This window comes from Nicotiana tomentosiformis, chromosome 10 (genome assembly GCF_000390325.3).
Source record: "Nicotiana tomentosiformis chromosome 10, ASM39032v3, whole genome shotgun sequence".
Classification (NCBI taxonomy): Eukaryota; Viridiplantae; Streptophyta; class Magnoliopsida; order Solanales; family Solanaceae; genus Nicotiana; species Nicotiana tomentosiformis.
Window position 1 is genome coordinate 33,370,776 of NC_090821.1, and position 14,256 is coordinate 33,385,031.

Below are 14,256 nucleotides of genomic sequence, written 5' to 3' on the forward strand. Positions count from 1 at the left end.
GTACTAGTATGTAAAACTAAACACCATCTCAATAGAATGAATAATGATACAAGGGGGAACAATCAAGAATTTAATAAGAGCTTCAAATGATACTAAAACATCAAGTTAAGGATCACATAAGTTTTCAAGTCCATTTCCATGTTATTAGGTTGGGTGATCTTTAGTGCCGATATACCTTAATTCACAATACCACTGTATTCTTATACGGAGTCCGATCACGACCCGACCGGCTAGGTCGTCTCATTTGAGATATCAACCATAACCCCAAATTCAATTATCATTTCCAGCACAGTCACCACCATGTGTGCGGCATGACGTCCGATCACGGCCTGATCGGCTAGGCCGTCTCACCCAAGACATTACCTTTTTCAGTCAATCATCTCACATCATACTTCTTTCATATCCTTTCAATTTATTGGCACTAGTGGCCATAATTATAAAGTTATTCTTGGCACTTGGCCGTATTTCATAATTCCAGTCCCCTTTTTCCACATTCAAACATCATTATCATTATCAACAACAATAAGGCTTTCCATTCAAGACATTAAATTAACATACGAGCAATTTGGGAATCTTAGGCACATAGAGGCTTTTCATACAGGTTGGCATACCAATCTTTATTTCGATCTTGACTTGAAGTCTTAACATTTCTAGCACATATTCCACATTTTGAACACATCCTCAAATGACAAGATAACATGATGAAGCATTTTGAATAAATATTGAATATACATCCTTCAACACAAACACATTAGGAATAGCCAATTCTATAATGATCAATTTGGGACTTACACTAATTACATGAACACCGTGGGATTCGATTCTAAGAAGAAGGGGGTTTAGCCAACATACTTCAATTGAGCTTCCTTAAATTTTAAAATGTTCTGGAATTCTTAGCAACTTCAATCTATTTTAGAAATATAACAAGTTAAACCAAAATTAGGAAGATGATCATGATTCTAGCTTATTTGAGTATATTATCAAGCACTAGGTGTGCATTAAGGTTTTTAAGGCCCTTTTGTGAAAGATTCCATCATTCCCCAACCCATTCTCTACCATTTTTAGCTCACAACCTTCTTACACCCTTTGATAACACATGCATGCAAGATGAACAACTCATATGCCCAAAAATTATCTTACTTAACCCAATTCTAGACAAAATTCGAAATTGAGGGTTAGAGTGTAGAATCTTACCTTTAGGATGAAGACCTAGTGAGTTTTCCTTGTTAATCTTCAAAGATTCGAGCAAGAATTGAAGGACAATTTGTTGAAGATCACTCTCTCACTCTAGGGCACTCTCTCACTCTCAAAATATCAGATTTTAGCTCAAAAATGGGACAAAACGTCTAATTAACGAAGTAGGGTCGGGTTATAAAAACTCAAAAATGAAGCTCCGGAACAGGGTATGCGGTCGCAGAATGGATATGCGGTCCGCATATCGGCCGCATAATTTGGTGCCAAAAACTGAAAAAAATATGCCTGAGTTTGCTGTAGTTATGCTGCCCGCATACCTGTTCTGCGGTCGCATAATGCGCCGCAGAACCTCTATCCGCAAAAATTCTAAGGCTGATTGTGCGATAAAAGTGCGGCCCGCAAAATGGTTATGCGGTCACATAATTGACCGCGAAATTGACATAAAAAATGGTCCAAGTAGCTGCTCCACTCTGCGGCCATTCTGCGGCCCGCAGAGTAATTATGCGGCCGCATAATGGGCCGCAGAAATGCCTATTCCTGTAAAATATTTTCCTTCAACTTCCCAACGCACTGTTCAATCAAAAAAGTCCGAACCGCGGCGAGCTTACGAGCCGCGAAGAATTTCTACTATTATTAACCTCTACGCCTACCCCGGCATCACAAAACCCCGATTTTAGAAAAAAATTCATGGGGCATTACAATGGTTTTCTTTTCTCTTCTTCTAAGAGCAGTTAATAGTAAAAACTTTTATTTAAAGGTTGCAACAATACAAGAGCAATTTTTGGGACAAATTAGATAAAGAAAACAAGGAGCCACCTTATAGGAACTTTTAACAAATGAAGAAAGTTAACACTAAAGAAGGAAAAACTGATGTCTTCATGTTAGATCGAGTTGGTGATAAAATTGTGGGGAGTATGCAGGTCGGTTAAAATTTTATTTTTTGTTTTTTAGGAACTGAAAGATTGGTCCAGAGCAAATAAAGAAAAGAAAAAATTAAAAAGAAAAAAAAGGCCACTAAACTTAGGAAAAGGCCAATTGATGCACACTCGTCTAGTATTTTTTTACTCATTCTATCTCATGGAATACTCCATCAATCATAGAGTGATATAAATTATTAAATAAGTTTTTTAAATTAAGAAAAGCTATTGGTACAAATTTCATACAACTAATTATATATTATACAACTTATTTACAACTCATCTATAACTTTCATACATTATTTCTATCCAGTTAAATACAACTACAATATCATACAACTTAAATATAATTTTTATATAAATTTTATACAATATGTCTTTTGTATATTTTGTATCTGATTTATACATAGTAAAAATAAATTTCATACAACTAATTATATATTATACAACTTATTTACAACTTATCTACAGCTTTAATACATTATTTCTACCTAGTTAAATACAACTATAATATCATATAACTTAAATATAATTTTTATACAGATTTTATACAATATATCTTTTGTATATTTTGTATCTGATTTGTATATATTTTGTATGTGGTGTGTGCTTCGTCCTCTCTAAAATTTCAATCAAAACTTACTCTCTTAATACAATTTTGATACATATCAACAACTTTATGTAAAAAGATATTATTGATAACTTAAATACAAATTTTATACAACGATTCATACATTATACAACTATTTTTCAACTTTTATACAACATTCAAATAAAAATATTTATATAACTACAACAGAATACAATTTACATACAATTATACTACAACTTTACTACAATTTCGTAAGTATATTGTATGTCATGTGTTCTTCTTCTTCTTCTTCTTCTTCGACGAGTTTCAATCTGAAATTCAGCCAAAATCAAGTCTAATCTTCACCAAACACCCTCAAAATTGAGATATAAACTCCAAAGAATATTTTCAATTATTTGAAACAACACCCAATCCAAATAAATAATGGTTTTTGAAAACCCAAATTCGAATTCAAAGATTCAAAGCTTTTTAATCGCTGTCAATGGTGGAGAGCCAAACACCTTCAAAATTTATTGATTGACAATTCCAATTTGAACACTAATTGTGCAACATGAAAGGAAATTGCTGAGTTAAAACTCTATAGTAAAACGATTGAAATCCATTGATGAATTCCATTAAAAATATATACAATATGAAAGGATAAAAAATAAAGGACATCACAGGAAGAAAAATTGGGGAAAGAACAGAGAATGAGAGATTGAGAGAGAGAGACGGATAGAGAGAGAGAGAGAGAGAGAGAGAGAGAGAGAGAGAGAGAGAGAGAGAGCAGGAGGGAGAGAGAATAATGATGAAAAATATTTGATTCCTTATTCAATTCCTAATATAAAGGGATACTCATTTAATTACCTAATTGGTAAATTGTATATGCCTATGTAATTAAATTGAAACTTGAGTAAGGAGGCTAATAGAGTTTCAAATAGTGTATAGGAAGGTAAAAATCTCAGATTACAGTATTTCAAATACAGTATTTCCCATCTTTAAAGTTTCAAATAGTGTATGGTTTGACCCTAAGTATTTGACGAATACAGTAGAATGTTTTCTCACGGAGGAAAGAAAGATGGGCCGAATCATGCGTGTAAGTGTTAAAGAAATTTCATGTTACTCCCTTCGTTTTAATTTATATGACGCGCTTTTCTTATTAGCTCATTCAAAAAAATATGACACTTTTTTATATTTGAAAACAATTCAATTTTAAACTTTCATTTTACGCATTTTACCCTTAGTGAGAAGCTTTTATAGCCACGCAAAAAATATAATAACCCTAAAAAACTTTTACCCTTTAAGCTTTTAAAAATACAAATTTCAAAAAAAAAAAATTTCTCTTCTAAATTTCGTGCCGATTCAAACTACCTCATATAAATTGATACCGAAGGAAGGAGTAGCTATTTCTATTCTCATGGAGGAAAGAAAGATTAGTCAAAATCATACGATTAAGTGTCCAAGAAATTTCATAATAGCTATTCCCACTAGTGTCACCCCTAAGTATCACAATATTTGCGAGAGTTTGGCATTTGAAAGAAAGACACCCTTGACTATTTCAATTACGCAGTACTTATGATTCTAACTTTTTTCTTAGCAACTGGCTTTCATAGTTTTCATGTGATTATATGTATCATTTTCTTCGAGCCATGTGGTATTTGCCATGTTTTATGTGAAATATTGGTTCACTCACAATTGCAATTTGCTTTTCAAGTGAATTTATGTCCAAACACAATAAAAATATGAAGAACTAACCTAAAAAGCTGTCCACCAACCGCTTAAACTAAAAATAGCGACAAAAGTATAATATATGTATAATATGTGTATTACTGTGAATAGTTACGTAGGAAAAATAAGCAATAAATCCAAAAAATATTTCAACTTCAATTAGATACTCTCATTTTTTTCCAAGTTCAATCAAACATTGTCCAAACACCTCGTGATGTCAGTATAGAAATGCTAAATTCCATAAGGAAGAAACAGTTGATATTTTTGTTACCAGTTAAATAAAAAGAATGTCTAATTAAATATCTTACAATAGGCATGTAAATTCCAAGAGTGAATTAAGAAGCTTTGGAGTCAAACAAGTCCCCTCCTACATTGAACAATTTATGATGAAAACATAAAAGAGAATTTGGGGTATGTAACAATGCTAAAAGTTCCACGCACATATTGTTGGTGAGTGTACTAGGAACAGGGATAAAGGACCAGTACACTTATTTTCAACAAAAAGTATATATATATATATATATATTACTTATATACAGCAGCTTGTTGCACTTCCTCAGAGAAATTTGTATCACATCACACAAGCAGAAACCTTCAACTTTCACTGCCTGGGATGCTCACACTAACCAAGATCCTAGCCAGACATAGGATTGAAGAAGCAAAGATCAGATGGTATCAACAACAGTGTTTTATCCTAATGTCTTCTCAAGTGAGAAACAAGGCACATGCTTAAGAAGCTGCTCAGGTTCCTCACCTTCTTTCACTATCTGCATTCAACTCAAAATAACAATAATTATATTTCAAACAAAATTACACACCCAAGTTGCACAACTAGATTATTCTTCTGCACCCAGAGATTTATTTTAAAAAGACAAGAAATTTAACTTAAGCTAAGCTAGTCTATCTACATCACTTGCTGGAAAAGAACTTGAATACAAGTTACAAATTTTTAAACAAAAGACCTTGCAGATATATGAGACATTAAAGGAAGCAACAACTAACAAATAAGGAAAGATCACACATTATCAATTATTTCCCATTTGAACTAAAAAAACGGAGTAAGTACCTGAACAAGAGAGCTAGTAGCCAGGCCCTTCTGAATAAGAAAACGGCGTCCAACTTTCTCCCAGTGGACATGACCATCCTCACACATGGATTCATTGTTGATCACTTGATTTGGACTTTCATTCCATTGCACATCACGCCCTACCCAAATGTACAAACTATTGGAACTATTTTCATCTAAACTCAAGTCAGGAATGACTATGATATAAACGGACCTCGAATCAAAAACCCCAGAAGCCAAGCCTAATTTATGCATACAAGGCCATTGGTAAAGACCTAAATCAGTTGTTTCTGCAACTATAATTGGATGGTCATAGAAACTGCCAGATACATCGTCAGGTTGAACTCCATTTGGGAGTTGATTGTCAGTAGTTGAACTCTCAACATCCAACATTAGCTCCTCTTTACTAGTATCAACAAAATCTCCGTCATTAAGGTTGTCACACTCAAGACACTTCATTGTATCGTCTCCAAAGCTAGGGAGAGAAAATGAGGAAGTTCTCACCAACTTTGCTGAAATTTGAGTGGAATCATCATTGCATCGTAACATCATCCTAGGAGGAGGATGACTGCCTCTGCGCTCGGCTAGTGAGGGGAAAGCTTCTTTGTACTGTAAACAACTATTTGCCCGTCTAAGAGCACGACAGGTTGGAAATGCTTCCTCTGCTGGAAGGGACGTTTCTTTACAAAGTAAAGATGAACTTTCTTTGAAGGAATCATTCTTCACAAAGTTAGGATCTTCGTATTCAAATCTTGTAGGTGAAGGCTGTGCAGATAGGTATGCCAAGTCGGACCAATTAGAAGATGAGGGAGAAAAGGTGAAAGAACTGGAGTAATCTGAGGTTGAAGGTGAGAGTGAGGGGGATGTGGTATCAGACTTTGGTTTATTAACAAGAAAACAAGAGAGAGAATCAAGTGAGCTAAATGAAGGTGATGGCGATAGCAAAGGCTCAGAATCAAGACCAGAGTTCCCCGCATCTCTAAAACTTGGACTGCTGGTTGCATAAGAAGAAAAGGAATCTGGTGAATCCCACTGAGGACTTGAAGGTGATGAAGGCAAGGCAGGAGAGACTTCTTTACTTGTGTCCATTTTATCGAGTACAGGACTCGCTTGCCCACCAGTATGACTGTACAATTTGGAGGCTGTGATAAATTCTTTCATTATTCCACTGGAAAACTTCCGCCTCAATCTACTCCATCCATTCTCTCTTGCAGGAAGACGCATCTCAGATTCAGTACCTGATAATGGAAAAGGTGGAACAACCCCACCAGCAAGTGCTTTGTAGAAAATTTCAAAATCAAGGTCATATTCACCAACCTTCTTTTGACCAATATACTGGATGATATTATCAGTAATCATGCCAGTAGTTCCAGCTAACAAACTTGCTTCGACCTTGGTCTTTTCTTTGCTGCAACCACCAGTGAAGAAGCTCCCATGGCTAAGAGCACTCCAAAAATCAGAAGGCTCTTTGCCTTCGTTGATAATTATAATAGGACCTTGAGCCTTTTCATAGCGGATTACCTGAAAGGCTGCGGCCCTGGCGTTATCTGACATTACAGAGTCACAATGCTTCCCAATCCACACGTATATAGCAGAAGGAATAAGAACAAGGAAGGCTCCGCGAGAATCAAATCCTTCAGCCCCTGCCTCATTCAGCATTTTTGGCACCAAATGAAGGGGATCATATGGGGAGTGAGGTGCCATCCTGTACATTCTAAGCACAGAACTCGGACTCACAGGTAGGGCATGCACTCGTTTCTGGCACTGCAATAGTTGGCAAGCAAAACCCATATTCGGGTTTGTCACTCCTCTTGCAGCTTTTACATGCTGGAATGCATCTTCAAAGCTCAACCCCTCTTTCCACATAAGATATGCAATAACCAAAGAGGTTGATCGGGACACTCCCTGGTAGCAGTGCACAAAAACTCTCCCACCTTGTTCACGAACATCTTCAAAATAATCAAAGACATCATAGAGAATACTCGTTATATCCTCAGTTGGACTATCCTGCAGCCAGAGTGTCTTGTACACAAGATCATCCTTAAAGTATTCGGGACAACTAAACCCTACACAGTTTAAGACATGAGTGATTCCATTCTCATGGAGAATATCACGATTCTTTGCCACGGTGTCACTTCCTAAATAAATGTGATCCACAATCTTAGAGCATTCCTTATTGAAGAAAGCAAGCTTGTCTTTCTTGAATTCAAATTCTCGCGGAGCCTGCTTAGTAGCTGAACCTTCACGGGTGCTGACTGGTCCAAGCCTACCACCTGGAGTAGGGGGATTATTAGGCCATACGCCAAGATCATCCGACCCAGCACAAGGCCACTCCTCAGCACTTGGTCTGGTAATAGAAAGAGGCTGAAGGGGTGGCAAACAAGCCCTTGCTTTACTATTCCATTGTGGTTTGGCACTGGACTTAGTAGGGGACCTATCAGACCAGGAAACAGACCGTGCATAAGTTTTCCGATTCCCACCAGGTACCCTGTCCTTCTCATCTAACCCCAACATTTCTAGACATCAAAATAACCAATCACAGCCATATATATAGGGTTTGGTCTAGGAAGGCTCAATTAGGGATGCTGACCATCCAAGTCTCAACTGAAATTCAAGAAATCCAATGATAACCCAGCTGAACTATACCTATAAGAAACACAAAGAAAGCATCAAAAGTGAACTTGAGGTAAAAAGATCAAGTTTTTATCTAAAATTCAAGAAATCTGCATTCTAGGAAAAGTAACAAGAAGCATAAAATGAAAATGTTCTTTCTGTGGCTGCTCAAAGTGGAAAGCATCAAAAGTGAACTGTGAGGTGAAAAAGATCAAATTTTTACCTATAATTCAAAGAACCCCATATGAGGATCCTTCTAAGGAAACATAAAATTTCCTTTTTTGTGGTTGTTCAAAGTTGAAAAGAAACAAACAAACAAACAACTACCATTCAAAGATTCAAACTTTATGACAATATTTCCCAACCTAAATCCCTTGGAACATTTCTCCTCTATTTTTTGCATGCTTAAAGCAGAAAAACTAAGAGCAAAATCAAACACAAAAGACGACTTGGTAAACGTCCTAAAACACATAATAAAAGAATAAAAAAAGTGCATAGAAAACTCCATTCAAATATTCAGGATATTGAATTGCATAAAATATACTCCTTATAATTAATTTAAAACAAACAAAAACAGTAGTCAGAAGAAACTCACTGGACATAACAGAAAAACTCTGGTAGTTGGCGTGCTTATAGCAGACATTTGATTCTTGAAAACCCCAGGAAAATCACTGCAAAATTGTATAAAAAGAAAATGATTGATGATGAAAAATAAAGGAGAAAAAAGTGAAGGAGAATGAAAAATGAAATGGGAAAATTACCAATTCAAAGCTTTGTGAATAGGAAGAAGAAGAAGAAGGATGAGAGAGAAGAGGAGTCGCAGGTAAGCCAAACAAAAAAATGAAAATGACAGGGTGGCAGTTTATAGACTCCAACAGAATCGGTCAAACTGCCATGTCACACATGGGATGGGAATTTTCTTTTAATTTAATAATAATCTAGCAATCAAGAATAATCTCATTTGATCACAGGATAATACAAAAAATTTAGTCGTATCTGTATTTATTACACCAAAGAAAACCATGCATTTTGCATAAAATTTTATTATTTAATCAAATTTAATTGACATAGATTTTCATTTTAATTTTTGACTGTCACAATTAAATTATTTAATTTAATGTAAATAATCAAATATTTCCTCCGTTCTAATTTATGTTTGATTGTTTAAGAAAGAAAAGCAGACTTTTGAAATTTGAGGTCTAAATAAATCATAGATATTTGTGTAGCTATAAATTAATTCATTAAGGGTAATTTTTTAAAAATATAAATTAATTTTTAAATAAAAAAATGTGACATTATTTTTTAAATTGACTAAAAAGAAAAAAGTACTACATAAATTGGGACGGAGGGAGTATGTGTTTTTTCCGAGACTAACTTTAGGTTAGTCTTTGAATTTAGAATTCAAATTTGATTTTGTTAATAGCAAATTAATTTTAACAAAATGTTTGAATGTTGAAAATATATTCTGAGGCAAAAGTTTTGGATTAATATTTGAGAATTTTTGTCTCCCTCGGGGTAAGGTTTGCGTACTCACTACCCTTCCCAGATCTCACTTGTGTAATTTCATTGTGTTGTTGTTGTATTTGAGAATTTTTGTGCTTAGAAAGAAAACCAAAATGTTTTTCTAAAACCAAAACAACTAAAAACAGATTTTGCAGTATCAAAATGTTATCCAGAAAAGCATTTTCTCAGAAACTACCTAAACACGCAACTCTTTTCAAAATTATTCTTCAAAAACTATTAATCAAACCAAATTCAAATAACATTTGTTGGGATTGAGAATCCTCCCGAACAACCTTTCAGAGATTTCATAATATAAATATCTTAACTTTTGTTCATGTTATTTGTAAATTATTTATTATTCTTTTTTCTTTTATAGTAGTTGCGGAATAAATATTTTGAAACAATAAGTCAAAAAAAGTTTTAAATGTACGATAATCACAAAAAACTTTTTAATGACTAGTTAACAGAAGAAAGTTTTTAATTCTGTTTAACTAGGCAAAACAGTTTCTTATTCTTAAGTTAACTATTGAAAGAAAAAAAAAGGAGGAAGTTTAGGCGGTCTGCTTAAAAAAATCATTGGATTAACCTATTGCGTAGGATTAAAATTCATGAAAAAGGGGGAGAATAAGAGCTCGTTTGGCCATGATTTTTTTTTTTTTTTTAAAATCAGTGTTTGGCCATAAAATTTTCATTTTTCACTTGAAGATAAACTTTGGAACTCAGATCACTCACAAAAATTCAAAAACAACCCAAAATTATATTCATGTCCAAACACAACTCTAATTTTTAAATACCATTTTTATTTTTTTTCGGAATTTTACATTTCTTATGTCAAACGCCCACTAAGAAAGACAACCACATGACAAAAGGAAGAAATTTTTTAAAAAAAAACAGATAAGAAAATTGAGTTATTAGAGTCAAATTTAAACTGCCGACCTACATCTTGGACTTTCTTTATAATCAACCTAAGGCGTGGAGAATTAGAGAAACCAAGAACATAAGAATTAAATAATTTTATTGCAGTATTATTGTTTACTCATATACTATTATAAAACTTTGGATTTAGTGAAGAAAAAAATATTTTTAAAGAAAGTTTTTAGTAGGAGTTGTTGCAATCAATAGTCAAATAAATTGATGGGCAACGTTCAAAGTTCTAACCTATAAGGCTAGTAGACTCAGGGCTGTGGACTACAACTGGAGTTTGATTTGACATTCAGTATTTCACTTACTATTATAATTGATCTTCCTAAAAAAAGGAAAGAAAAAGAGCAGTTGGGACTTGGGAGTTTATTTAACTAGAGAAAAATTTAATCAAACAAATACTCATTGTTAAGCTGGCTATGGAAAAGATAGTTTTCGATTTTTGGAAATAATTTTGAAGTAGTTTTACGAGACTTTTGTTTGCGAATAAAATAAAATTTATTAAGTCATAAATTAATATTCAAACCGTTTTCTTAAACTTGCTCACTGTTTGACAAAAGTTTTTTTTTTTTTTTGAAAAAAAGTTGATTTCCAAAAATATGTCTGAAGATTTTACCTTTTGACCCAATTATTTAAACTTCTAATAGGAGTAGTTATTATCTACACAATTTCTGCAGCGGAACCATGCATGAATTTAATTATATTTGCCGCAAAAACTTTTTCCTTTCCCCAAAAGCGAAAACTAGTTTTTAGAGTTTTTCAGATTTTGAAAAATTGAAGGAGTTTGGAAATCTTAAAAGAAAACTTATGATCGTTTGGTCATAGATTTTGTCAAAATAAATTTGAATTTTATTTGGCAAACACATGTTTGGCCATAGATTTTGCCTACATTTTGGCCAAATCCCAAATCCCAAAACCAGGTCAATAGCTGGTTTTGTGCCAAAATATCACTATTATATTTTTTTAAAATTGCCTCAAACTTTTGTATTTTATAAAAGAGCCCACCATTTATTATTTTATAACGATATTGCTTCGTCTTCTCGGTCATGCGATAGTGTATCAGGTAGTTCATTATAAAAATGATAATTTTGTATCAAATTTATTTATGTTCATGACTATGGTTTGCGATAATATAATGAATGTTATTGATAATGATACTGTTGGGTATTTGTGATAGTTATTAGAACTTGTCGGTATAAATCATGTTTCATGTTCTTCCAAACCAAACTTCACTCAAAACAAATGTCCAAACACATTTTTATCTTCAAACCAAACTTCACCCAAATCATAATTTTCAGAATAAATTTGAGAATCTATGGCCAAACGCTAGTTTAATTATTTCCCTCAAGATTTAGCTCAAGAGAGCTGCTAAACGGCCACATTAATTTGGCCCAAATGTGGCCACACTCGGAAACCTAAATGTTAAGTCAGCAACACTTCCAAATGCCACTTCTTCCCGTCGCATCCGTCTTCAGGACGATATAGCCATAAAGATGCACGTCTTAGTGGGGAAGAGATTTTGTCCCCGATGTAGCTCGAAAGCAGAAAGAGTCGAATTCATTCGAGAGAGCGCCCCGACCGGCAGCTGCTAGGTTTCCCTATCTCTTCTAAACTTCCCCCGGTCTTCGGCCCGAGCTGTATGAGGCAAAAACTCGTCCCACGTATGGTTCGGAGGCCGAGCCCCACCCCAGCAGTAAGGGTGCGGCTTAGGTCAACTAACACAAAAAAGATTAAAAAGACTATCATAACCTTATTCAGTTTTGCAATCTTTCCCCCAAATAATTTTTCCTCCAAAACACACTAATAAATATAGTAACTTATCTCTATTCCCAAAATACATTGAGCAACTAAAATTGATACATATTTTCATACATATGAAGATGAAAAGTCTCTATATACTTTGTGTATTTTATGTGTATAACAAATTATACTGTATATTTAATAAAAAATAATTATATACTTGATTTAATAAAAATATACGATCTACACATCAGCAAAACAAACCTTTCATTTTTTTATCCTTAAACTAAACATGAATTCAAACTAAGAAACTTGGTAGTACAAGAAATGTTAGTTTGTTTAATTTAATCTTTATTGCACCACACCCATTTTAATATAATACAAATAAAAACTAAAAATTATTTTAAAAGAAACTTTGACGCTATTGCTCATATCCAAAATATGATTTTTCTTATTATATATATATATTTTTAAAAAATCTCATCTCAAATTCAAATAAGTCATATCCTTTTATTTTTTAAATTGGACCCCATTTTTAAAAAATCATCTTATGCGTTCAGACTTAAAGTAATCGCTCTCAATTAAGATATTAATCATAAAAAACTATTTTCTTATTTTTAAACACATTATATACAATATCGTAACAACGTTCCTACTATTGTTTTTTTCTCAATATAATATTTTTAAAAAATTATTAAAAAAAAGTGGAATGGAAGAAAATGGATCACATGGTTAGTGAATAACTATTAAAATAAGAATCTTAATTTTTGAAAGCTTGCAAAAGTTATTTACTATAAAAATAGGAGTCAATCATAATTAGTTTTCACCATAAATGAAATTTGATCAAAACTTATTTTCTTAATTCTTATTAGATTTGTCTAATTTTTCTTAGTCAATGGACTTATATGGTTGCTATGAATAACTAGTGGCCGATACGTATGACCTTAATGAATGAAATTATGTATTGGCTAATATATAAACGGTCAATTCAATATAACAATGAATCGCGACGATATAATTAACATAAGTTATATGACTAAGACCTTAGTCAATGGACTTATATGGTTGCCATGAATAACCAGTGACCGATACGTATGACTTTAATGAATGAAATTATATATTGGTTATTATATAAACGGTCAATTCAATATAACTATGAATCGCAACGATGTAATTAACATAGGTTATATGACTACGACCTAAGTCAATGAACTTATATGGTTGCTATGAATAACTAGTGGCCGATACGTATGACCTTAGTGAATGAAATTATATATTGGCTATTATATAAACGGCCAATATAACTATGAATCGCAACGATGTAATTAACATAGGTTATATGACTATGACCTTAGTCAATGGACTTATATTATTGCTATGAATAACTAATGACCTATACGTATGACCTTAATGAATAAAATTATATATTGGCTATTATATAAACGGTCAATTCAATATAACAATGAATCGCGACGATGTAATTAACATAAGTTATATGACTAAGACCTTAGTCAATGGACTTATATGGTTGCTACGAATAACTAGTGGCCGATACGTATGACCTTAATGAATGAAATTATATATTGACTATTATATAAATGGTCAATTCAATATAACTATGAATCGCAATGATGTAATTAACATAGGTTATATGACTATAACCTTAGTCAATGAACTTATATGGTTGCTATGAATAACTAGTGGCCGATACGTATGACCTTAATGAATAAAATTATATATTGGCTATTATATAAACGACCAATATGACTATGAATCGCAATGATGTAATCAACATAGGTTATATGACTACAACCTTAGTCAATGGACTTATATAGTTGCTATGAATAACTAGTGGCCGATACATATGACCTTAATATGAAATTATATATTGGTTATTATATAAATGGTAAATTCAACGCAACGATGTAATTAACATATGTTATATCACTATGACCTAAGTCAACGAATTTATATGGTTGCTATGAATAACTAGTGGCCGATAC

The 14,256-nt window shown here is 33.2% G+C and overlaps 1 protein-coding gene across 2 annotated transcripts; it reads right to left on the reverse strand.

The window, feature by feature from the left end:
* Positions 1 to 4,671: 4,671 nt before the first annotated feature.
* On the reverse strand, positions 4,672 to 8,983 carry LOC104091579 (protein-tyrosine-phosphatase MKP1-like). Of its 2 annotated transcripts, XM_009596947.4 has the most exons (4): positions 8,851 to 8,983; positions 8,685 to 8,760; positions 5,477 to 8,122; positions 4,672 to 5,177 (listed from the first exon to the last, which is right to left on the reverse strand). In XM_009596947.4, exons 3-4 carry the CDS (start codon positions 7,988 to 7,990, stop codon positions 5,100 to 5,102), a joined length of 2,592 nt encoding a protein of 863 aa, XP_009595242.1. In that variant the 5' UTR covers positions 7,991 to 8,122; positions 8,685 to 8,760; positions 8,851 to 8,983; the 3' UTR covers positions 4,672 to 5,099. The 2 variants fall into 2 exon arrangements, with proteins under 2 accessions (XP_009595242.1, XP_070043946.1); XM_070187845.1 differs by lacking the exon at positions 8,851 to 8,983 and having other exon boundaries at positions 8,685 to 8,840.
* Between the last annotated feature and the right edge of the window lie 5,273 nt (positions 8,984 to 14,256).

What these genes read in the sequence shown, in the direction of transcription:
- LOC104091579 (XM_009596947.4), bottom strand. Translation starts at nt 7,990, where the DNA reads ATGTTGGGGTTAGATGAGAAGGACAGGGTACCTGGTGGGAATCGGAAA. An exon ending in CTACTAGCTCTCTTGTTCAG is followed by an intron (nt 5,178 to 5,476) that starts GTACTTACTCCG and finishes AGTTGAATGCAG; the next exon opens with ATAGTGAAAGAAGGTGAGGA.